The following is a 26,959-nucleotide window of genomic DNA, read 5'->3' on the forward strand; positions in this document are numbered from 1 at the left end:
CTCCTAAATGGAAAGGAAAGAAAAATAGAAACAGATGTCCATTCAGACTTGCACACAAACATTTATGGCAACATTATTCATGATAGTCAAAAGGTGAAAGTAACCCAAATGTCTATCAGCCAGTAAATGCACTAACAAAACATTGTACATCCACACAATGGAACATTACTGGGCCATTAAAAATGAATTTAATAGTGACTTATGTTACAAGGTGTTTGAACCTTATATTGTGTGAAAGAAGCCAATTATTAAACAAAGTTTTATGATTCCATTAATATGAAATATCTAAAATAGGGATAGCTCTAAAAAAAAGTTAGTGTTTGCTAGGACTAGGGCATAAGGGGATAGGAAAACAATAGCTAAAGGGTAGAAAGATTCTTAACATGTGAAAATTGTCTAAAATTCAGGGTGATAATTGTACTTAAACAAGAGTATACTAAAAATCGTTGAACTGCACAATTGTAAGTAGGTACCTGTACAGGACATGGACTATATTCTCCACAAATCTGTTTGAGGCAGGCATTAGAAATGGAAGATGGAGGGAAAAGATGGAATCCATTTTAGCTCATGATGTCATCAAAATGTACTGCAGGTTTCTTAGCTACTAGGACCATGTTGTCATGGAGATTGCCTGGGGTGAATACAGCTTGTCAAATGTGCATAAAATACTGCCCTCTATATTTCTCAGAATTCCAGTGGGTCTCAAATGAGATAACAGATGTGAAGACACACTGAAAAACTAAATGTGTGAAACAAAATAATGAAGTATTGCTATTAAGATGGCTCCTGTTAATACAAAACAGCATATACACTATGATGGACCATGCTACAAAACAGGCATATTCTCAAAGAATAATATACAAAAACAAGAATTGTGAATGTTAAAAATTATTGACATGTCAGTTGCCATTTTAAGAGGGAAAATTTTAGAAAAAGATGCTACTTTCAGCTAAAATCAACATGGATTTATTTGATAGAAGAATCTACATTTCTAATTATATACCTGAATGAAAACAGGACCAAGAGCTTTCCTCTTCCACCTCCTATTTTTCCCCTGCCCAGAAATTATTTCCTGAGATGCCACTTCAAAGATAACCTAGGTTATGATATTGATCATTTGAGTTCCTCTAATTTTGGCATCCAGGGACAATGATTTTTCTGCTTGGAGCAGGATCCAAGAATGCTTTGAAATCGAAATAAATAATGTCTCAAACTGCCCTAACCTACATCCAGCCATATCTATGACACTCTTTCATGATGATCTTAACAATTACCCAGTGATTAAAACAGAATAAAATTTAATTTGATCCACACAAAATTTTGTTAATTCAATTTTGCTCTAATTTTTTTTAACATTTATTTAATTTTACTGGAAAGTCAGATATACAGAAAGGAGAGACAGAGGAAGATCTTCCATCTGATGATTCACTCCCTAAGCAGCAACACAGCCAGAGGTACGCTGATTTGAAGCCAGGAGCCTCCTCCGAGTCTCCCTTGTGGGTGCAGGGTCCCAAGGCTTTGGGCCATCCTCGATTGCTTTTCCAGGCCACAAACAGGGAGCTGGATGAGAAGTGGGGCCTCTGGGATTAGAACCGGCGTCCATATGGGATCCTGGTGTGTTCAAGGCCACGACTTTAACCCATAGGCCATAGTGCTGGGCCCAATTTTGCTTTAATTTAATTGCTTTAGAAAACACAATTGCTGTCTAGTTCGTGGGATATTTTCATTTTCAGTACTGGCTCAGTTGAAACAAAATGAGTGTGCTTGTTGTTTTAGGGCTCAGTAAGTCATTGTGCATCATACAACAAGCCTGATTTCTATTTATGGGCCAGATCATTGCCGTATTATGAATTCCTTGGGCCCTGAACTCTTTGTCCTTTACAGGACCTTTCTTCTGACAAAACAATTGAAAATTATATTTATCTCAAATTAGTTTATGACTTCATTGGTATAAAATAAATATATTTGTATTATATGCTAAAACTCTTTCCAACCTAAAAGTTAATCAATTTTTTTCTTACTTAAAAATAAACGATAGCATTTTTATAGACCCTGAAAGAATCATGAGTCCTCGGTACTGTGCTCAGTGGCCTTAATTGAGAAGCATCCCTGAGACGGCCATGTGAAATAATATGAAACATAAAGCACTCAAAGAGTGATGAGGGTTCCTAAAGAGAACTAAATAGAAACCCTTACTCCCAGGCTTCCCCATAGAGGCACAGCTTTGGGGTTTAAGAACAAAACAGTCCTTAATCAAGTTACAATTTCTCCAGAGCAGAAAGCACTTGACATCTGAATTATGTGACTGGAATCAGAGTGGAAGCATCTTCCAACCTCCAATCACATTATCAGATCCCCAGTCAGATCACTACTCTCCCATCACTGAAATAGGAACAGCGATGTTTGAGATCTAGAAAAATCTGACTTTGTCCTCCTGCTCTGCTCTTGTTGATATTGAAGGGGAGGTCAGCCACTGAAACTTTTAGAGCTCTCAAGAAGTCATGGCTTCCTGCTGCGCTCCCCTCCAACCCCAAATGCTTCATTCCCGATACTAGTTCCACACAACTCCCCTGACCCCAGTGCCCTTGTCTTTGCCTTTCTGAATCTTAGCCACATACCACAGATCCATCTCCAGCCCATCGCTACCAAGAAGCCTTCCCTGGTCTTTGGAGTCCAAGATAACCACTATGACACTTGGCATCTGTACCTGCATCTTAGACCCAGTTCTTCAGATGCCTATATATCCATCAGGGTCCTTTATCTTGGCCGCCAACTCCTGGAGGAAAGGAATTGTGTGTCTTCTCCCTTGTGTGTACCATTCACAACATTCAACACAGACTCCAAGAAGCCTCACTGCACATTTTCTTTAAAGCCAAGATTGAAAATACTCACAATGTGTCTGGCAGCAAAGACTCCATCAACTATGGCACAACAAAAAGCCGCAATAACACCAAAGCTGATAAACACGATAGAAGCCACCAGCTGTGTTGGGGAGAAAGGAAGAGGAAAACATGAATGACTGTTAGCCTTCTGTTCTTGCTGCTTCTGGAGACTAGGTGGCCCCCAAGAGACTGCCAGGCAAATAAGCACTGGAGCCTGATATCCCATGGGGATGCTCTTTTCAGTCCTGCAGGATGGTTGTGTGTGTGTAGGAGGTGAAAGCTAGGCAGGAGAGAAAGACAAAGTACAAATGAAACCCTTTTTACATTTTCAGGGAAAGCAAAGAAATTTGCTTGCTAGAAATCAATATGCTATCTGTAGAGTAACTTGGCTGCAAGGTTCTATCACCCTCAAGATTCAGAAAAATGCTGCATATTTGACATGTAGTCCAATTGTCTACTGTATTTAAGTGAAAATGAAGGCACAGTGAGGGGAAATGTTGTGCCCAAGGTCTCCATATCACCTCTAGAAGAACCTAGCTCATACAAACTCCAATTCCATTTTTCCTTCTATGGCCACATACTGTATGGCCTAGTAGGCATTGGAGAAGACAAGGATAATTCTTTGGTTCTGCACCACCCTTACATGGTCTACTGTAGCCCTGAAAAAAAGGAGGAGATTGCATTTATTGAGACTTAAATGTCACAGGGACTTTACAAGGGCTGACGTCTCTGAAACTGACTGACTGTATAGCTTATATGAAAATACTGGCTTTAGCCAGACTGCCCTAGTCTCCAATCATGTGGTAACAGAAAGTTTCCTAATTAGCTTTTCTTCTATTAAAAAGGTAAAGCTACATCCCAAGTCAATGTGTGAGGAATATGTTTCAGAGTGTTTTCAGAGGCAGGGATTGGAGCTACCTGAGGCTACTTTCTCCCTGTGTTGACCCTCAGAAATGGATGGAATCAGTGTTTCCCTTCTGTGACATTGAGGAGGGGGTAGCAAAGCATTAAGCTGTTATCTACAGAGAAGGAAGAAATAAAAATCAAGGCCACCTTAGGGTTTCCCCACTTCAACAAGCTAGGAGGAAATATTGATCTCCTTTGGGAGTTATTCAGAAAGATCTCTCACTTCACAGCGCTGGAGAATTGGTAAATAATGCATGAACAATGACATGAAATTGGCATTATTTTCCATCTCCTAATCAACAACTAAAATTCCCCCATTATTTTGAATAATTTAAGCCCCAAGTACAAGCACAAGTGGCAGGGGCAGTCCAGGTGAAATGGAAGAAGAAAACTATTAGAATTCCCCTGGGAATGACTTCCCACATTTCTGAGGGCAAGCATTCAGTTAGAGCTCCCTGTCCCTGGAGCCATTGCATTATCTTATTAAACTTGATATTAAATAAGCCCCTTTATCAAAGTTTTGATGGCACAGAGACTTGTAAAAGGCAAGCCTAATCAGTTCACCATCTGAAGACTCACCAGGCATCTTGATTTACAAATCTATAAAACTGCAATATGCTTACAATTCAGTTTCTACCATTTGCTTTTGCCTCAGAGGACTCCCTGTCTGATTGAAATAGGAAAACTCAGCAGTTTGCCCTTTTCAGCCCCTAATATGGCACAGAACGTTTTAAACCACACCATCTGTCAATGTGTTCATCTTTCCATCAAACTTACAACGTACTTAACTTTGACTTATAGGTAAGGGAGATACTTTAGATTGCCTTCATAATTTTATTTTGTCTTTGTTTACCCCAGGCACATTTGTTCTCTTAATCAAAACCCCTTATATTGTAATCTCTTAAAAAATAGGAACTCTCTGTGAAAATGTCCCTGAAAGGGCAGAGAGATATGAGGATCACCAACAATTTGGGGTTGGAAGAAAAGAAACAACAAAAGCAAAGGCGTTTCTAATTGAGGACAACAACCGAACTAGAAAGGCTGAAGCACTTCTGTGCAAATGAGGAGCACAGAACAAAATCCAAAGTGGTCCATCCCCATGACTAGAGGGAACTAGCTATGCCAGTGAGGGAGCATCAGGCAAAATGAGAACTAGCCCCACATCACATGTTCATTGTAAAACAGGTTCAGGAGAAAAGGCAAACTAGCAGTCACTTGTGGCCAAAGTCACACAAACTTAAACAATGCATTATTTACTTACAGAAGCAATGCTCCTTTTCAAAGGAAGAATAGGGATGAAAACTTACCATCTGCCGTTTGTTTTCGACAAGGTTTGATCCGATGATTCCAAGGAATGATCCAAAGCCGAGCTGCAGAGCAACATATAGATGGCATAGAGGAAGGCAGTCTAACAACACAATCGTCCTAGCTCCTGGATTTGGATTTAGTGTAGTAGAAAACAACTGAGGTTGAGATGCTAAGGCCATGTGTAGCTGCTACTTGTACAAATATAGCATGTACAGTGAAGGTATTTTCTCTCATCATTTTGTGAATTTTAGCTCATAGCTATGAATCATACCTTTAAAAATCATATGCACAAAAACTAAAAGTAAAAGTTAACTGTAGCTTTTCAAAGTCTTCCTCTCTCAATTTCTTCTTCTTTTTTAATTGGAAAGGAAGATATACAGAGGAGAGACAAAGATCCTTCATCTGCTGGTTCATTCCCCAAGTGCCTGCAATAGCCGGAGTTGAGCAGATCTGAAACCAGGAGCCTTTTTCAGGTCTTCGATGCAGGTGAAGTGTTCCAAGGCTTTGGGCCATCCTCTACTGCCTTCCCAGGCCACAAGCAGGGAGCTGGATGGAAAGTGAAACATCCAGGACACAAACTGGCAGCCATATGGTATCCTAGTGCTTGCAAGGGTCGGATTTAGCCACTAGGCTATCTCGATGGGCCCTGCCTATCTCAAATTCAGTATCTACTACCTGGCATGTGACTGGTGAGTCAGTAAGAGACGTATAATGATGAGAAGTAAACATTATATTCTGATCTTTATGTGTTTTTGGAAAGGGCTTTCCTTTGTGATGCATGAATTATAAAATAAAGTTTTGCAATAGCAATTTTTGACGCATCAGGAATACTAATCAAACCCAGGAAGTGCTTTAGAAATCAACAAGCACCTTAGCCCACACTAAAAAAGCAAAAGAAAATGAAGAACTTTTTTTGAAAGCCTGTGTTTGTGGTCGACCCACTACAATTTATAGTAGTACTTGTTCACCTCTTCTGCCATCTCTGCTTCATTTATGGACAGAAAGCATTCATTAAAGGGTGAATAGAAATGGCTGTGTAAAACCCTGAAAAACAATTTCCCTGTCTAAGTGGCTGGGATTATGGCTTGGTGTAGCACATCCTACTGCCCTCTTAGTTCAGCCATTAGCAAACTGAACATGACAGGTGAAGGTAAAAATGATTGCTAGACAATAGCTTCTGATGGGGATGAAAATGGAAGAAGTAAAAAGTGGTGAGCATGGAACAATAAATCTTAACACAAGTTCAATGATATAGTTACATTTCTCTTTATCCTCACAAATGGCCCAGGTTTCTATCTGTAGCTTTACCTTGGCTCACAGGAGCATCTATTTCAGTCCAAGGTTCACAAGCCTCTCACCCAGTCTTGGAAACACAATGGACACAAGAGCTGCTCAGGAGCCTAGTGGGGCTGAGTGATTGTCTCAGGATCCCAAGAAAGAAACATGATGGATGAATGAATGTTAATGCCGAGTACTCCCTCTGTGGGAAACAGAAGCTGAACTGCAGGAGGTGTATCCGGTGCCACCCAAGCACATCCCCACTCAGCAGTTAAACTACACCAATCTCCTAACTGGTCTTCACATATAACCAAAATGTCCTATTTGCGATGACTGAAACCCATACCAGAATGCTTAAGTTCAAGTTTTAGCCCCACTACTGATTTCAGCTTCCTGCTAAAACCATGACAGACAGCAGCCTATGGCCCAAGAAGCCAGGTCTCTGCCCCTCATGTAGAAGGCCTGGATTGAACGTCCAGCTCCCAGTTCTAGTGTGGCCCAGTTCCATTTGCTACAGGCAGTTGGGAAGTAACCAGATAGGCGATCAATTGATCTTTCTGCTCCACCCCTCTCTCTCTCTCTCTCTGCCTCTATCTCTATGCTTTTGAAATAAAAAAAAAAAACACATATTTGAAACAAGCAAAAAATTAATTACCCCCACTAGCCTTAGCTTCTAACAACAGCTCCTCCACTTACATCTATGCCTCTTTAAATTTCAATTTCCTTATCTGAAAATAGCGTAATGTTGGTTATTTCTTAGGGTTTTCATAAGGATTAACAATGACGATACATCCAAAGAACTTTGCACAGTGCCTGACTCACAGTAAGCACTTGGCAAATACTATTTTGTGCTAGTGGGTATTATTACTATTGTTTAAAAGACCTTTAACTGCCAAGCTGCTAAGGCCTGTTTTGAGCTTAAAAAAAATTCCTACGATAATTGCTCTCTTTCATGGTAAGTGAGTTTCCCTGTTCTATCGTATCTTCCCTTCCAATCTGTTCTACAGCTTTCGGTTTTAAAAGAAATTCCATGAATAGTCTGTGCTAATGGTACCCTGGGCCACTTATGGAGACCGAGGGGAATTCAGAGACTGCTTCTTACAGGGAAAATAAGATCTTTTATCAAACCGTTCATCAGCATTCAGAGATTCACAGAATGTTTCCCTAACTCCAACAACAGTTACCCTTCTCCTAGTACAGAAAGCAAAGATGCTAGCTATTCCTGTTGTTCGCAATAACTCTTTGATGCCATTTACCAGAAGACATAGACTAAATTCTTGTGGCAATGACTAGAAAAGCAAGGCATTCCAAAACAGGAAATTCAGATCAACCTGTTACTTCATCCAGTCCCTCCCATACTTATCTTCCCTTTGATTCACTATCCCACACCAATCTATTCAAATGTCTATCATTCACAGAATGCTTTTATGTCAAAGGAGTTAGACACTATCCTTGCTCTCTGAAATCTCACAGTCTAGTGAGAGAGAGACTATGGATTAGGAACCATAGGTTAGGGGGAAAAAAAACCAATGTTCTAGATGGGAATAATTTATTCTTTTTTAAAAAGTTTATTCATTTTTTATTGGAAAGGCAGATTTACAGAGAGAAGGAGAGAAAGATTCTCCATTCTCTGGTTCACTCCCAAGCAGCCGCAAAAGCCGGATCTGAGCTGATCTGAAGCCAGGAGCTAAGAGCCTCTTCCGGGTCTCCCATGTGCACAGGTCCAAAGGTTTTAGGCCATCCTCACTGCCCTCCCAGTCCACAAGCATGGAGCTGGAAGGGAATTGGAGCCGTGGGAACACAAACCGGTGCCCAAACAGGAACCCGGCAGTAGCAAGGCAAGGATTTAGCCACCAGGCTACTGTGCTGTGGCCCAATAATTTATTCTTAATTATATCCCTGACTCTGCTACCCATAAATTATGACTTTTGGGCCAGTCGCTTAACCACTCTGTGCTTGTGTTTCCTAATCTGTAAGATGGAAATCACTGGGAGGCCGGTGCAGTGACTCAATTGACTAATCTTCCACCTGCAAGCTCAAGCATCCCATATGGATGCCAGTTCACATCCCAGCTGCTCCACTTCTCATCCAGCTCTCTGCTTGTGGCCTGGGGAAGTAGAGAAGGATGGCACAAAGTCTTGGAAACCTGTACCCACATGGGGGTCCTGAAGAAGCTCCTGGCTTGGATTGGATCAGCTCCAGCCATTGCAGTCATTTGGGGAGTGAATAGAAGATTTTCTGTCTCTCCTCTGTAAATTTGCCTTTCCAATAAAAATAAATAATTTTTAAAAAGGATGAGAATCATAAAAATAACTACCACACAGGGTTGCTGTAGGGATTGAATGACAGAAAATAAACAATTTGCATTAGATACGTTGCCAAATAAATGATGGGGATATATTTTTATATGAGCCCAGGATTGAAATAATTCTTCCAGGTCTACCATGGGTGCAGGGTTCCAAGGCTTTGGGCCATTCTCCACTGCTTTTCCAGGCCCCAAGTAGGGAGCAGGTTGGGAAGTAGAGCAACCGGGATATGAACCGGCATCCATATAGGATCCCAACACTTGCAGGGGGAAGGTTAGCTAATCAAGCCATTGCACCAGGCCAAATTGAATGACACACTGATGAACTTACCCATTATTTCAATAAGATATTTGCAAAGAATTTTTAAGTCAAAGAAGCACTTGCCCTACATTTAGATCACAGAAATACTATGGAGTTTGGTAGAGCCAAAGTCATTCCCATGTGATAGAAAAGTAGAGGCCTAGAGGATTTTAAGAACTTGTCCTGGGCCCGGTGAGATAGCCTAGTGGCTAAAGTCCTCACCTTACACTGCCGGGATCCTATATGAGCACTAGTTCTAATCCCGGCAGCTCTACTTCCCATCCGGCTCCCTGCTTGTGGCCTGGGAAAGCAGTGGAGGATGGCCCAAAGCCTTGGGACCCTGCACCCACATGAGAGACGTGGAAGAAGCCCCTGGCTTCTGGCTTCAGATCAGCTCAGCTCTGGCTGTTGCTGCCACCTGGGTAGTGAACCAGTGGATGGAAGATCTTTCTCTGTATTTCCTTCTCTCTGCAGACCTGGCTCTCCAATAAAAATAAGTAAGTAAAAAAAAAAGTAAATACATAAATCTTATAAAAAAAAAAAAGAAGAACTTATCCTTTCTTAATACATGTTTATAGTAGGACCAAGACTAACTCTAAGCACCCCTGGCTTACAGCCAGTGTACTTCTTGCCACACCTTGCTGCTTTTTTGTGGCCAGTGGTAGAATAGTTAACTTAAAAAAACAAGAGCCTCAATGTTACTCCCTAGGCAAGCAGTTCTCTCTGCTGGGTGGGAAGGCCTATTTAAGGAAGAACTGAAGGCATAAAAATAAAGAATGAAAACCCAACTGAAACCCTGAAAATGGGAAGTTGCTTCTAATCAGCTACTCGCTCGCCTCAGAAAAGTAAGCTTTGTGCATCTCCCACCCCCCACCCCATTCCTCTCCTCAGACAGGTAAGTTCTGTGGCCCCTTGTCAAGTGCTTCATGGAATCATGTCATGGTCAGACCTTGGACATTTTGGTTTGCCATTACCTAACAAATAACCAATTTGCTTTGTTTTGGTTACCCATCATTTGTGGAAGAAATCAGACAAATCATTAGAAATCAAAGTTGGCATCAAGGGCTCTTTCAGGGGCTAAACACAGTCACTGACTCCTGTGCCCATTCATTGCCCCCAGACACCCTGGGAGGAGGCTCTGAAGAATCAGCTATTTAGTAAATACTAACTGGAAATCTCTGTCCAGTTAAATACTCCAAACCATGTTTGAGCTGCAGTTTGGAGGCCATGAAGTAGGGTGAAGTCTGATCCCCAAAGCAGTGAGATTCAAAATCAAAGAGCTCCTACACGAATTAAATACATCATGGCACAATCCCGATCCATAATCCTGAAATCCATAAAGCTCTGAAAAGCAAGAGAACTTTCTTTTTTCTTTCGGCAACTAACTTGGTGGCAAACCCTGACCTTGAACTGATGTGGGGTCACTGCATAACGTTTATCTCACTTAGTGTAAAAATCCACATTTTATTATGGAAACTTCAAAAGAGCTTGATTATAGAATGCTTCTCAAGGCCCACTGGGCTGTTAGCTAATTTATGGTATATGCACTGAATTATTTTTCTAAAATAGAGTCTAAATTCTAAATCATATCTGGTACAAGGGTTCAGATAAGAGATTTGCATAAACAAAACCAAATAAGAATATAGCGCATGGATGCCACAAAGCAAGACATATTTTTCATGAACTTTGAGTTTGAAGAATCTACAGTAGTGAGATCAAAGATGTTAGACATGAGGGCCAGCATGGTGACTTAGCAGGCTAATCCTCTACCTGTAGTGCCAGCATCCCATTTAGGTACCAGTTCTAGTCCTGGCTGCTCCACTTCACATCCAGTTCCCTGCTTATGGCCTGGGAAAGCAGTCCTTGAGCCCCTGCACCCATGTGGGAGATAAGGAAGAAATTATTAGCTCCTGACTTTGAATTGACCCAGCTCTGGCCATTGTGGCCTTTTGCAGAACGAATCAGCAGATGGACGATCTGTCTCTCCCTCTCTCTTTCTGTAACTCTGACTTTCAAATACAGTAAATAAGTCTTTCAAAAAGGAAAAAAAAAGATATTAGAGGCCAGCATGATGGCTCAACTGGCTAATTCTCCACCTGCAAGTGCAGGCATCCCACATAGGCACCAGTTTGTGTCCCAGCAACTCCATTTCCAATCCATCTCCCAGCTTATAACCTAGGAAAGTAGTGGAGGATGGCTCAAGTCCTTGGGCTCCTGCACCCAAGTGGGAGATCCAGAGGAGGCTCCTGGATCCTGGCCTTAAATCAACTCAGCTCCAGCTCTTAGTGGCCAACTGGGGAGTAACCCAGCAAGTGGAAGATCTTTCTCTCTCTGTCTCTACTTCTCTCTATGCATCTGCCTTTCCGATTAAAAAAAAAAAATCTTTAAAAAAATCTATTGGGCAACATTGTGTACCCAGCAGCTGAGATATGTTCTTGTTGTGTATGTAAGTTGGGGCAGGACAGAGCATTTAGATCGAGGGCAAGTCCTAGGGGACAAGACAGTAGCACCAAGGTAGAAAAGCTAAAGTTACACTCAGGGGCCTATGAACTGAGGTTTTGCAAAAGAGAAGGAGACCAGATTTAGTACACCTATGGAAAGCTTTGAAGCATGCCAGGGGGTAACAGGGAGTCAGTGAAAGCTAAAACATTGTGACTTCATAAAAGTCTGGCCCTAGAGCTCTGACTCAAGTACCAGCTGCTCTACTTCTGTTCCAGTTTCCTGCTAAAGTGCCTAGAAAGGCAACAGACAATGGCCTAGGTACTTACTCCCACCCACATGGGAGACCCAGATGGATCTCCAGGCTCCCAGCTTCAGCCCAAATCAGCCCTAGCTCTTGTAGCCCTCTGGGGAAGGAGGCAGCAGATGTAAGATCTCTCTCTTTCCCCCTCCCTCCTTTCCTCCTCTCTCTTATTCCCTCTCCCTCTATCATTCAGCCTTTTAACTAAATAAATGAATGAATAATGTTTAAAAGTCTTAACCAATCAAGATTTAAGTTTTTAAATGTATTAACTAAGGTTAATGTATTAACTAAGGTTAGGAATCTAAATTTAGTTTTATTAAAATTGTATATATTTATGGGGTACAATATGATACTTTGATGCATATGTAATGGTCACGGTTATATATATATATATATATATATATATATATATATATATATATATATATATTTTCAAACACTTAACATTTCTTCAAAGTGAAAACACTAAATTCTATCTTCTTGGACTGGCATTGTGGTACAGTGGGTTAAGCTGCTGTTTGCAATGCTAGCAGGTCATAAACATGCTGATTTGTGTTCCAACTGCTCCACTTCTGGTCCAACTGCCTGCAAATGTGCCTGGGAAATTAGAATATAGCCATTATGCTTGAGCATCTGCACCCATGGGGACACCCAGATGAAGCTCAGGCTCCTGGCTTTGGTCTAACCCAGTGCCAGCCATTGTGGGCATTTGGGGAGTGAACCAGTGAATAGAAGATATATCTCTCTCTTCTTCTGTCTCCCTCTCTTTGCAACTCTGCCTTTCAAATAGCTAATTTTACAAATTCTATACTGTAGTTTTTACATTATCTACAGTGACAACTGTAATAAGGAATTTATATTTTAGAGTAAACTCAGATTTTAGAAACCTTTTCAACAACAAGTAGAAAATTTCTAATTTATAATAAGCCAAAAAAATCTCACTATCTAGCTGCCTTATATTTCCAGAATATTTAACTTATTCAAAACTCGTTTTGAACTCATGGAAGGCCTCTTTTATATCCAAAGCTGAACCCACACTGCCCTCTAGAAAGTGTTTGGTGTATTTGTCTCTTAATGATTTCTCCTGTCCCTGTTTCATAATATTCCATTGTAACTCTGAAATGATTTCAATTCACGCACACATATAGTATATGGAGCAGAAACTTCTGGCTACTTTCCCTAAAGACAATCCAGGGTAGTGTGAACCTTAGCAGCACAACAGCTGACAAGAGGGTAGGAGAATGAAAGGCTTTCCTTAGAAATTAGGGGTTCAACTCCATCTTTTGGGTTGCTTGGGAAACACATTTGGAGACCTATCTTGGACTTAAAAAAAAAATAAGAGGAATCATAGAGGGAAGTGTAAACATCTTTTATCTGTCTTTTTTTTCAAGATTTATTAAATTTATTGGAAAGATAGATTTACAGAGAGGAAGACAGAGAGGAAGATCTTCCTTCTGCTGATTCACTCTCCAAGTGGCTGCAACAGCTGGAGCTAAACTGATCCGAAGCTGGGAGCCAGAATCTTCCAGTTCTCCCACACGGGTGCAGGGTCCCAAGGCTTTGCGCCACCCTTCACTGATCTCCCAGGCCACAAGCAGGGAGCTGGATGGGAAGTGGAGCAGCCAGGAAATGAGTTGATATTCATATGGGATGCTGGCACTTGCAGGTGAAGAATTTGCCGGTTGAACCATCATGCTGGGTCCTCATCTGCCTTTTCAGATTCATGCAACAACCAAAGCTCTTGGATTTTTAGACTTTCAGAATTGAAAACTCACCGGAACTCCATATGTCATAAATATTCCGAGAGTCAAAGTCTTTATTATTACTACTACTACGTCTACTATTACTATTATTATTACTCAGTGGGCAAAAAGACAGAGCAGCGGAAACAGAGGTACGCAGAGCTTCTATCTGCTGATTACTCCCCAAATGTCCACAAAGGGTGGTTGGACCCAGGCTGAAGCCAGGAGCTAAGAACGTAATCCAGGTTTCTCACATGAGTGGCAGGAACCCAACTATTCAAGCCTTCACTGCTGCATCCAACTGTTTACATTAGCAAAAATCAGGAGCTGGAGCTGGAAGGTGAACCCATACACTTCTATATGGGAAACAAGAATATTTTAATCAATATTTCAGGGCCTGGCGCAGTAGCCTAAATCCTTGCCTTGCACACACCGGGATCCCATAACGGTGCCGGTTCTAATCCTGGCCACCCTGCTTCCCATCCAGCTCCCTGTTTGTGGCCTGGAAAAGCAGTTGAGGACAGCCCAAAGCCTTGGGACCCTGCACCCACGTGGGAAACCTGGAAGAAGCTCCTGGCTCCTGACTTCATATCGGCTCAGCTCCAGCTGTTGCTGCCACTTGGGGAGTGAATCATTGGAAGATCTTTCTCTCTGTCTCTCCTCCTCTCTGTATATCTTATGTTCCAATAAAAATAAACAAATCTTTAAAAAACCAGTAATTTTAACTTCTAGGTCAAATACTTACCCTAACAATAAAAATATTAGGCTAGTTTATCTTGATAAGTTTTATACTTTTTAAAACTTTTCAGTTCAGGCTGTCCAAATTGACACATCTTTAAAATACATACGTTTTAAAAATATATGCGCATGTTTTTATATCTCTTAGAAAAATTACATTCTAGAAAGGGAGAGAAGCTAAGATGCTATTATAAGGTACTTTTACTGTACAAGATCATGTCATTCCATGAATTAAACATGTCCCTGAAAATTTTTACATGACTTAAAGTTATGCAAAGTTAATTAATCAAGGTGTCAATATTTGAATAAATTATAGGACTTTACATCTAACTACTTCTCTGCAATTTGTTTGGAAGAACGTAAATTAACATCAGTTGCTAAAACATGTAAACCAAAATCCAAACTGAGAATAATCTAGAATTTTGTCCATTGTTCCTTATAGTAGTGGTCATTTATAATCAAAGTGACCAACTGAACGTACAGAATCTTTTTTTTTTTTTTTTTTGGCAACTGGTACAGACTTTTAAAACGCCAGATTTATGCCCCTTTTTGTTTTTCTGCCAAGCCAATTTTGTTCTTTTGGTCCTGTGGGGGGCCCACATGAATTAGTATCTCTTACTGATGCTTACTGAAATGTAGACTTGGGATCTATTTCGTGGCTACCAGGCATCCTATATTTGAGTGCTGATTCTAGTCTCAACTGCTCCGCTTTGACTTAATGTGTCCTAGGAAAGCAGCAGAACATGGCTCAAGGACCCAGGACCCTGGCACCCACATGGAGACCAAATTGGAGTTCCCAGCTTCTGACTATAGTCTGCACCATCCCTAGGTGTTTGTGGCCATTTGGAGAGGAAGGAACATATGGATGGAAAATCTTTCTGCCTCTCTCCCTCTTCCTTTTTCTTTTCTCTTTCAAATAAATAAAATAAAATATTAAACAAGGTGTAGGTTAAATGTATATTGTTTCTTCAATCAAGGTTATTTCAATATATAATTCAAATAAAATTCAAATTCCTGGGACCCACCCAATCTCCTGAATCAGAATCTCTGGAGTAGAGATCCGCATTTTTCACAGGTTAAACAGATCATTCTTAATTCATACTGGGGTCCAGAAATCACTGGCTTGGAGTTTATATAGTAACTCTCAAATAACCAAACTATTCAATCAGTCAAAGTACCCTATTCTCAAATAAGCCTGGATTCTCAGGCAGGTTTTAGTCATGACTAGATCCATAAACTCAAATGGATTTTTCTGCTTTCCAATTGTGTTCTTCCCCTTCCCCTTTACTTTCTATAGTTAAAACCCATTTTAAAGAAACCATTTATAAGAATTATGAGAGCAAAGTTTTGAAGGTTAAACCATGGGGACACTCTGTTAGGGCTGGCTCTCCATATTAGCTTTCAGTAAAACACAAGGACACAGACACATATCCCCATTGCTTTAACTTTTAGTGCTAGCTGAAAGCCAGGTACTTGAATAAAATCATGTACCCTCCCTCATTTGTTAATCTATTCCAAGCTAGGGTCAGACAACCCACAGAGAAGGATTATAGTCACTGTTCATGAGTAGAAATTAAAATTCTTAAACAACACAAAAAAATACTTCCCCTCACCCATGGGGACTGTGAGTCTTGGTTTTTGCATTTGCTATCAGTCAGAAACATTTTACTAATGCACTATCTGAAGCACACAAAGTCACACAGACCCTATAAATTGCTTTTCCAGGCCACCAAAAATGCTCTTACCCTCTCCTTTCCTCCCACCTCCTTTGCTTGTGTTTAAAAATAAAACCCAATTCTGCTGACTACCGCTTTTCTTGCTTCACCACAGGAAGTGGACTGGATGACTTCTCACATCACATGTTTAACAGAGGACACTAAACACCAAACAATGTCTGTGAGACACCTGCTCTAAGTTGGGGAGAGCCCTGTTTGCTCAAGGGCTGTGAAGGAGCTTCACACAGCAATCTTCAACTCCAGGGAGTCACAGCCCAAGTCAGGTCTCGGCTGTGCAAATGCTGCAGAAGAGGCCACTTGTGGAATGGAATTGCTGATCTAGTAGACAACAGGCTCCAGGCTTGGTCACTCCCAGCCCTGGCTTGTCAAAGGCATCATCTTTACCCTCTTCCCTTCCCTTGGTTTCTTTCTCCAACCTCCACCTCCGAGAGAGTATGTGTGTGTGAGAGAGAGAACAAAACAACCAAAAATACATCTGTTCTCTTCACTGTGCTAAAATGTCAAACACAATGAGCCACAATAAACCATCTTCAAGCCCTCTAGCAATCACAGCTCTGGAGCCATTTGATATTGTAAGTATGAACCAGGGAGCCAGCATCGCGGCAAAGTATGCTACACCTCTGTCTGCAATGACCGCAGGCAACACAGATGCCGATTTGTGTCCCAGCTGCTCCACTTCTTATCCAGGTCGCTGTTAATGTGCCTGTGAAAGCAGTGGAGAATGGTCCAAGTGCTTGGGCACCTGCACTCAGATCAGAGACCTAGAAGAAGTTACTAGTTCCTGGCTTTAGACTGGCCCAGCCCTGGACATTCAGGCCATGTAGAGGGTGAACCAAAAGATACAAGATTTCTCTCATGTGCTCTCTCCCTTGCTTCCTCCCTCTCTGTACTCTGCTTTTCAAATAAATAAATGTCAAAAAAAATATGAACCAACCTCTGCTGTTAGTTTGGCCGTAGACTGAAATGAGTTTTTTTTTTTTTAATGTCACAAGTTCAGAGTTCTTCAAAGTGGACTGCATACACTGTGGAAGTGGGTAAAACAATCCACTGTAATATAGAAACAAACTATTAGAACTCTTGTTCCTTATTTATTATTTATAGAGCATAATGAGAAATTTAGTGTTACTAATGTTCAATAAAGAGACCGTCCGTGGTGCACTCAGTCACAGGACACTTAGATGACTGGGAGGAAACTATTCTGTGGGAAGAGGGCACACCCTAAGCAGCAAAGGGTTGATGGTGAGGTATTTTATGTGTGCCCAGGTTCTAGCACCCAGTTTGTCCTAGCAAAACAGACAAGAGACTTGTAAATATTCTTGTTGGGAAACCACAAACTGAACTTGAATAATTTAAGTACAAGTGAGCAACAAGAAAGCTCCGAGAGGTTTGCCACTGTGGTACAGTGAGTTAGGGCTGTTGCTTGCAATGCTGGAGTTGCCCATTGTAGTATGAATTCAAATCCTGGCTGTTCTGCTTCAGATCCAACTTCCTGACAATATGCCTGAGAAGATAATGAAGGATGGACCTAGCATTTGGGTCTCTGGGACCAGCATGGGAGGCTCCTGGCTCAGCCAAGTGCTAGCCACTGCAGCCACCTGGGAAGTGAGCCAGCAGATCTCTCCCTATATATATTTCTCTCTCTCTCTCTCTCTCTCTCTCTCTCTCTCTCTCTCTCTCTCTCTAACTATGCCTTTCAAAATAAACTAAAACAAAACAAAACAAAATAAAACTGAAAAAAAAATAATGGCAGAGTTGACACTAGAAATGCCAGGGTTTTTGTCAGCCATATTGTGACAGTAAAATACAGTGATTCCAGGGTCCAGCATTAGAGTGTAGTGTGTAAAACTGATGCCTGTGACACTGGCTTCCTGTATAAGCAGCAGTTCAGGTTCTAGCCACTCTATTCCCCATCTATTCCCTACTAACGGCAGGGAAAAGCAGCAGAGGATGGCCCAAGTGCCCTACTTTGAAGACCCAAAAAAAGCTCCTGGCTTTGGTCTGGCCAAGCACTGATCATTGAAACCATCTAAGGAATGAAGCAAAAGATGGACAATCTCTGACTCTGACTCTCTCTCTCTCTCTCTCTCTCTCTCTCTCTCTGTAACTGACTTCCAAATAAATAAATAAATTTCTAAGATTTAATCATAATTTGTAAGTCAGCCAAAAACACTCGCAATGATCAAGTAGGCCATTTGAAATATGGATGTAGAGCTACTGTCTTTCATGACAGGCTTGACACTAAGTTAATATTACCCTATGGTATTTTAGTGTTCATATGAAGAAAGTAAAATGCACTATTTCATTTTAAACTAACTTTTGAATTTCTATTTTTGTGTACATTTCATGACTGTATAATTTATAAATAAATATACTTATTTATTTTAAGAGTATGTATTTCTCATACTTTTCCTGGTAAGTGTGCAAGATCGCTTTGGTGATCAGTGCTTTGCTAATGGCATGTGAAGCTACCCGTGCCCTCACACCTTCAGCTAAGATCAGGTAACTTCTATGATAGGAGGAAATTAACTGCCCAGAGGTAAAGAAAGAGCCTTAGGTTGAAGTTAGCACTGCTAGTTAACACCATCTCCTAAGCCTGAAAGTTGAAGTCCTGTACCATGAGATGACTGGATACAAATAAGGCAGAGGAAATCTGAGCAAGCACCAGAAACTGCAACAGAACTGAAAAGCACCAGGAATACAGCCCTGATATCTGTAGCCACCAAGCTATTGACACCTACCTATGCCTTCTATACTTACAATAACTCCGGGATAATAACCTCCAACAGTCACATTCTGTGTCCTGGTGGTTGCAGCAAGACCCACAGTGAGAATTAACACGGACACAATAAGCAAAGTCACAGTGACATAGATAGAGTTCCGTTTCCTCCGATTGAAGGCTCCTGAAAACACAGAGAAAAACAGAAATTGCTCATTTCGACCAGGGAAGGGAATGACTTAAGGAAAAAACAACAGAAACCTTTTCCTTTCCTACTCCTACTGGACCCAGGGTCACCCCTGGGACAAAGAATTATGGGGACAAGAAGGAGTTTTAGTTTTTGTACTTCATCGAGTGCCACTTTTATGATAAAAATAGGTTTCCAGTTTGAAAATAAGCAGAAGAAATTCCACCAGGTACATAAAAACAAAGCAGATTTTGGTTTTCTATAAAAAATTTGTCATATCCACTTAGTACAGTGCTTTTTTAGGCTAGATTACAAAGTATAAGATAAATGAAAAGTGTATGTGTGAAGGTATTAAGTGAAAATATTTTACAGCCAATATGCAACTAAAATGATTATTTTTCATAAGCTAGAGTTAGGAAATTTCATTTTCAGTGTAAATATCAGTACCAAGCCAGATGCTGGATTTTTTTTTCATTTATTTCTGACATTTGCCACCTAACATATAAACTTTAAAATGGTGTGTTGGCAAGATTTGTCACATGACTAATGTATGTAGTAAAGTAAGTGTTTGGAGGCCATTCGTCCACAGTGATACAGATAGGGGGAAGTAGATATGAAGGATTATAACTTACACACATTTTGGTTTATGTGAGGATGACATCAATATAAATGTTGTGGAACCAATTTTCCCAATCAGGACCTATCAGACATGATAGTGCAAACCAATACATATATTTTGAAAACGGGTTTATTAAGTCAGATAGAAAAATGGAACCTAGGCTCACTTTTCAGTTTAAAAAAAATGTTTCTTAAGGAAATGAGCACCTCTCCATACTCAGCTGGCATTTCTCAGGCATGAGGAAGAACACTCAAAAGAAAATGCTAGTAGCCTAATGGCCAGGGTCCTCACCTTGCACACACCGGGATCCCATACGGGTACCAGTTCTAATCCTGGTGGCCCCACTTCTCATCCAGCTCCCTGCTTGTGGCCTGGGAAAGCAGTGGAGGATGGCTCAAAGCCTTGGGACCCTGCACCTGCGTGGGAGACGTGGAAGAAGTTCCTGGCCCCTGGCTTTGGATTGGCACAGCTCTGGCTGTTGTAGCCGCTTGGGGAGTAAATTATCGAATGGAATATCTTGTTCTCTGCCTCTCCTCCTCTCTGTATATCTGACTTTCCAATAATAAATAAATAAATCTTAAAAAAAAAAAGCTAGAGTAATCATCTAGGAGTGGGTGGGGAAGGACATGTGAATAAGCATGAAACACTAAGATAGCGCAGTTCCCTGAGAATGGCATTACAGAAAGTAGGGAAGATGAAGTAGTGGGAAGCCTTAGGGTGGGGCTATGCAACCAGGTAGCCCTAAATAAACCACTTAGTTGGAGGAGTGAAATGGCTCATTGGCTAAGTTCTCACCTTGCATGCACCGCTTCATGTCCCATGCTCCCTGCTTGTGGCCTGGGATAGCAGTGGAGGATGGCCCAAAGCATGGAGCCCTATGCCTGTGTGGGAGACCTGGAGGAGGCTCCTGGCTCCTGGCTTTGGAGCGGCTCAGCTCTGGCCCTGGAGGCCTCTTAGGGAGTGAACTGGATGAAAGATCTTTCTTCGTCTCTCTACCTTTCCAATACAAATAAATAAATCTTTAAAAAAGAAAGAAAGAAACCACTTTGGTTTCTTCATAAGACCCTGACCCTGACATTCAGGGCGGCCTCACTGCAGCCCCAGGAAGCACCTGCCAGAAAAGCTTCCCAGACTGTACCGTAGGAGGGAGACAAGGCAACCAGCGGCAACCCAGGGGCTGTGGTTGGCCTGTGGCCCCCTGAAGATATCACCTTCCAGGCGGAAGACAAACATCATTAGAGCCACCCAGAATTAGACCCATCATTCATCTTGTCTTCCCCACTACAATTCCTGCCAAAGGTGAGGAGGTGGTAGAGGTTGCCGGTCTCCCCTGACGTCAGCCTGGAAAGCAAGGGACATGACTCATCATGTTCCCTCCTAATACAGTACTATTCTAAGACAATTTTGTATCAAAATGTAGGTGTGCTTTGGCTGTTTTTAGGTACTACCTACATACTAAAGTTCAACGTTTCACCCTGGGAGGAGAGGTGACAAAAACTAGGTAATGAGGCTACTCTCTGGTGAGACCAGAGCCCAGCCTTGATGAGGAAACAGAAACGGCTGCTAGAGACATCTGTGACCTTGGGGACCCTTTGTTTGAGAGGGTTATTAGGGATGCAAATGGAGAGCTGGCTAGTGGTAAACATAATAAGCAAAACCAGGAGACTGGGTATGCCTGATGCAGGGAAAGACACAGAAGAGAACAGGTGCAGCATTCAATTCTTCTGTTTACCTGATGGTTAGTTATTCCTCCTCTTCATTTAGAAAGACCTTGAATGAATCTCTAAAGCAGGGTTCTTGTGTGTATTTAATGATAGACACTTCTTAGTGAATCTTGGAGTTTGTTCTAAAAAGGGGCTCTAACCTAAACTTTAAAAATCACCTCCTTAGGAATTGCATGCAGGGGGGGAGAGTGGGGTGACCATGTAACTATGCTCCTAAATCTATGTTGTGAAATGTGTGCAATGTGTTCACTTTATATAAATAAGTTATATATTTAAAAAAACACACCTCCTATTTTTGTCTTCCTCTTTTATCACTTGTACGATCTCTAAGCCCTACCATGTCCCAAATTGGCAAAACAGAGCAAAAGAACATCTGGATACACCAAGGACCTTTGCAATACATGAGTGTCCCAACACTTTACACTGAAAAACATGTAACTTTAGAGATTAAATTGAAAGAATGTGTATGTATGCACCATCATTCCTAATTGGTTGTTTGACTGTTTTGCTCCTTCCCCATCAACTGACTGGCCTTTAATCTTATTCACAGCTCTTGGGTCTTTGAAAATATCACTCTAACTCTTAAAAGCACAGCAGCCAGGTCAGAAAAGTGACTCAGCAAACCACATGGTGTCATTTGAAAATCTATTTTTTCCCCTCTGTTTTGGAATCTGAATTGAAAATTCAGTCAGTTGAGAAACCCAAAGATTCAGCAGCCCCACAGGGCTTTGCCTCTAGACAAGATTTACTTTGGAAAGAAAAAGCTTAAGAAAGCTCTCCAAACCTTAGGTTGAATCTATTATCTATTATCCCTTGAATCTATTATCCCTTTTAATGGTCCCCATCACCCCTTATTTTGCACTATAAGAAACATGTATTATAGTGTAAAATGAAATTATTTCTAGTTGTACTTGGGCAGTTGACTATTTTAAGGAACCCCTGGGGTTAATCTTTTTGAAAATGAGTAATCACACTTCAATTTATCTTTAGTGTCAATTTGACTGAATCAAATTCACATTTGTTTAGAGCACGATGTACCTGTTCTCTGAAAATGTAGCTCAGGTTCCTAAAAGGCCTCTCATTATGTCTGCTTAGGACATTTTCCTGGTGGTTGTTTTTAGAAGGCAGAAATGGAGCCCTGAACTCATTGGGGTCAAATTTGGAGCTTGCCTTAAATGTTTTTCATAGGAACATGTAATTACAATTTTGCTTAATAAATCAACACACTAAAAAAATTCAGACATTATATGCTACAGTACTTAAAAACAGCAGCAAGACCTTGAAAACAGTGCCTATCATAGCACTTCACATCTAGTAAGCAGATGGTACTTGTTGAACAAACAAGGGGCAATATCTCAGAATTGTTTCCCTTCTATTCAAAAAGGTGTGGGAGGAATTACATAAATAAATATGGGCTATGCTCATAGAATAGATTTTTTAAAATAGGGTGCTTGAGTGTTCCCCGGAACTGAAAGCCTTCTGGCCAACTAGTGTCACAACCCCAACATCTGTCACTACCCTGTCTACCGTGTGCCCAGTGTATTTCTTTTTAAACAACAACCTCTGCAGTCAGCAGCAGTAAGAGTCTGAAATATCGTCATTGGCATTGCCTGCCCACCCCACCCCCCAGCAGCTCCCTGCAGAACTACTGCAGCCCTCCCTCTCTGCAGTGCCCCACCTCCATCCCAGATCCATGAAGACCAAGATGCTCAGCTCCGGAAACACCCAATTATTTGCTGCCTCTGCCTTTCCAAACACAATCAGGTGTCTTTCCTGGTCCCTCCCCGCCCCTCATCCAAGCCCCCACCTGCACTGCAGTCCTTTGGTCCCTCCCTTCCTTTGAACCTTACTCAAAACTCACTTCCTTCAAGTATTTCATGAGCAAATTCACTCTATTCTAATCAATCACTGTTCTGTCCCTAAGGTCTCAGACAACGTATTCAATATGTGTAATGATTGTAATAGCTACAGGTACACTTTTAACTAGTTATATGATGTCCACCAGTTCCTGTATTACGTATGCTGTGACAGAAACCAAAGTGAGGTTTGAAACCAAAGTGGAGTTTGAAACCAAAGTGGGGTTTGCTAGAGATAAGATGCTGTCCCTTGGATTTTACTTTGTTCGTGTTCCTGATTATTTCCTTGCAAGAACATAAGTAGGATGTGTGACCTTTATTGGAGTACAGCAGATAGGGGCCCAGTATCCTGTTATGCACACTATGTCGATGACTGGCTAACACTCAGGGTTGTTTTTTTTTTTTTTTTTTTTAACCAGTTAGGATTTGCTTACCTGAGTTAGGTTTGCCACACAGAGTAGGTCCCCGGAAGACAGCCTTAAGCTTCCGTGGAAATAGGTGTCTGCCTACACAAAGGTCTCTAGGCCCTGTCAATCTCCCAAACATTTCCTTTCAGGCGCTGAAATCCACACCCTCTCCCCTTTAATCAATTCTGAGTAGAAACAAACAAGGTTCTGGGAGAACTATAAACGTGTTGGTTGCTGTGTTGGGAAGAAATCCCCTACTGTAGTTTAGGTGCCTTAGCGCTTGGGGGCGGTGTTGCCAAATAGGAGAAGGGGGTTGCCAGTAAGGGCTGGAGGGGCGGTGGAGTCAAATTACCATCTTCCTGATTGTCAAGCACCTGCCCCGCTCTGAGTCTTAGACTAGCAGTTCACCCCCAGGCAGCCAGCAGAGTTCAGGTACTCAAGTGCACTGTGTATCTGCGTGTCTTACATCTTATTGTTCTGGTTGCGGTTGTATCTTGACTGTAAAGGGAATCCCCGCAGAAATACCTCCCTCGGAAGCTGAAATACCCACCTACCCACTCTTCTGCTCCTCCCAACGTAAGGGCGACATAACCAGAGCTATATTAAGTGGAAATAGCTCCTAAGTAGCCTAGACGCTGATTCAGGCCTGGGCTTTGCAGAACTCACGCCAGGAAACTCCGGGGAGACGACGCTGCTCAAACTGGGAAAGCCCAGGGTTACCCCTGGACACAGGAATTTGGGGGTGCTGGGGGTCTGCAGACTGGAAACAGCGGAAGGCAGTAGCACTAGTTCCGCGACGATGTATCCACTCAGCTTATTGTCTCTCAGACCTTTGGAGATTGCAAAGACTGCAAACCCAAGATTGGCTGAGGGTTCCTTGCAGCGCGAGAAATAACTTTTTTTTTTTAATCTTGTCCTCCCATTTAGAGCCGTGTGCCAAGTAGCAACCCTGAGTCTAAGCCCTGGGCTTCCAAACTGACCACCAGCTGCAAGCACTCGGGCCTCAGGGCGAGAAGGTTGGGTTTGCAGGTGGTTGTACCCACAGCGGTAACAGGCCTGCGGATCCCCAGCACTCTTCCACGGATTCCCTCACTTGCAAGCAACAGCTTGGTGTCAGGAGCCAAGGATTGGCGCCACAGTCGGTCAAGGTAAGGAGTGCATCTCGTGTGTGTGTGTGTGTGTGTGTGTGTGTGTGTGTGTGTGTGTGAGAGAGAGAGAGAGAGAGAGAGAGAGAGAGAGAGAGAGAGGGCTGTGATAAGGAGGCAGCTGCTACTGCTGAGATCTGCATTCGGACTCAATTGGACTCTATTCCTTGACCTGGTTTATACCCCCCTTAAACGTCCTTAAAGTGTTTATACACGAAAATAAATGAATAAATAAGCAAAATCTTATACTGAACATGCAAAGCCATTGAAAATACAGATCTTTCCATTATCCAAGAGACAACACTTTCTGGGACCTTTCTAGTAAACGAGTTTTGTTGTCAGTGAGTTTTTTTTCAGGCAGTAGGAAACTCATAGAGGGGCTTCAATGTCCTGGCCCCCTCCACACAGACATCTCCCACAAATTCCCAGGAGAAGACCTTAACAGAACGTCTGGCAGGAGCTGGGGCCAGAAGGATTTGACAGAGTGTAACACTATGTTAACAAGAGAAAATTCGATTTGGTTGAAGTGTATCCAAGGCGAATTTTAAGATTAGGTGGGATCATCCTTTGACAATCCCCTCCCACTCTCCTGGGCTCCAAATTAATTTCTCCACCCAGTGAAATCATAGGGCTTGGGAAGGTGCCTAACAGCTGAGGGGGGCTGGATTTGTTTTCTGTTTGTAACTACTAAACAACGACTTCGAGGGGCAGCTAAATTGGCGCTGCCCCCCCAATCCCACCCCCTCACCCCCGTTGCCTGGAGGAAAGGTGTAGATAGGTGCCCCTCCCCCTTCAAACCAAGCAGGGAGGAAAAGCGGGGCTGGAGCTGGATCTTTCTCCCCCACCTCACCCCCACATCTCCGAATCCTTTTCACACTCACGTACATTCCTTGCATTTGGAATAGAATAGGAATCAAATTCAAGGAATGTTGATTCTGCCATTGCACCCTGCAGGGCGGGCTGTCTTGAGTGATTTCTCAAGAATTCCCATTCTGCCAGCTCCCTCCTTTCCTCTCCCCCATCCCCAACAGTCCCCTAGAGTTGCGCAACACCCCCCAGGAGAGGTAGCACCCCCCCCCACGCGCGCGCGCACACAGACACACACACACACACACACACACACACACACACACTGCAGCTTGGAATTTCAGAGAGCTGGGAGGGGGCAAGGACCCTGCTCTGTTGGTGGTGGTGGTGGTGGTGGTAGTGTGTGTGTGTTTCCTTAATTCTTGTTGGGAGCTCTTAAAAGTGAGGAGGGCTTTGCAAAATGAGAGCATCAGATGCAAAGCGAAGGCGCAGGTTGCAGGAAAGTGTTTTGATCCAAGACAGCTGGGATTTGCCACTGGCTGAAAGTCTGTAGACACAGACACACAAACACGCACACAACAGTACTCCAGGGCAGGAATACTCCGACGCAAGCTTGGCGCTCCCGTCTCCGCGCATTGCCCCGCAGCAGCCGTACAGCTCCCCTGGGGGCTCTGGTCCATCACCTAGACACTGGGAAGCATGGACCCCTCTAGTCCTGCTTCTCAGTCTCTGACTCTGTCAGCAGCCAAGGCACTTGCGATGCAGAGGACATCGCACTCACCCCTTGCTTGCCTCCCAGATGAAGGGCGGCTGGACTTACCCATGGAATCAGGCAGGGACATGTCACTGGACCGCTGCTGAGTCAGGGATTGATGCATGGTGAAAGCTGCCCGGTTGCCGGAGTCCTCAAAGCCACTTCAAGTGCCCCCCCGCCCCGGCTCAGGGAGTCCCGCAGAACATACTACTCCACAACTGCCTCTCCTGGTCCCTCCAGGAGCTGAGCGAGATGACTCTGGTTAAAAGCTGCAGCCCAAGTGCCTGCTCCCCTTTCTTTTCCTCTTCTCTCTCCCTCCTCTTCTGCCTCTCTGCTCCAGGAGGGAGCAGCATTGGCGGTCAATGCAGCGGCTGCGCTTGCGCAAGACCCCCCCCCCCATCCACCTCCCAGCCTCCCAAGCCAGACAGGGAGCTGTTTTAGCCCCTTGGGGCCAAAGCTGCGCAGAAAAAAAAGGCAGGGGGTTGGGGAAGAGGCTTCAGCCTGGGGCCAGCTGGCCTTCTCTCTAATTTAGAGAGAGGGTCTTGGGCAACCATCCTTTTTAGGATTTTTAAATGGGAAGGGGTACAGAGTCTAGTTCAAAGCTAAGATGCGCGTGCACACACACACACACACACACACTCACACACACTCATTTGTGCAGGTCTGGTGTTAGTGCTTCCAGAATGACATAATGGAACTGGAAATGATCCAGAGAAGGGCCACTTTATAATCAAGGGTATGGTTGGGGGTGGGGTGGGGGAGCCTGCAATATGAAGATAGATTAAACAAATGCAGGCTCTTTAGT

General features: G+C 42.6%; 1 protein-coding gene across 2 annotated transcripts in view; it reads right to left on the minus strand.

Annotated features, from left to right (window-relative positions):
• TMEM255A (transmembrane protein 255A) overlaps positions 1-26,295 on the minus strand; it is a 57,409-nt gene extending 31,114 nt beyond the window's left edge. For both annotated transcript variants that reach the window (XM_004587653.3, XM_004587652.4), the window contains exons 1-4: positions 26,221-26,295; positions 18,697-18,839; positions 5,096-5,158; positions 2,893-2,982 (exon numbers count right to left, since the gene is read on the minus strand). In XM_004587653.3, coding sequence (XP_004587710.1) covers positions 2,893-2,982; positions 5,096-5,158; positions 18,697-18,839; positions 26,221-26,278 — 354 coding nt within the window. In that variant the 5' untranslated portion in view covers positions 26,279-26,295. The remainder of the gene's footprint in view (positions 1-2,892; positions 2,983-5,095; positions 5,159-18,696; positions 18,840-26,220) is intronic.
• Between the last annotated feature and the right edge of the window lie 664 nt (positions 26,296-26,959).

The sequence above is a fragment of the Ochotona princeps genome, chromosome X (genome assembly GCF_030435755.1).
Source record: "Ochotona princeps isolate mOchPri1 chromosome X, mOchPri1.hap1, whole genome shotgun sequence".
Classification (NCBI taxonomy): domain Eukaryota; kingdom Metazoa; phylum Chordata; class Mammalia; order Lagomorpha; family Ochotonidae; genus Ochotona; species Ochotona princeps.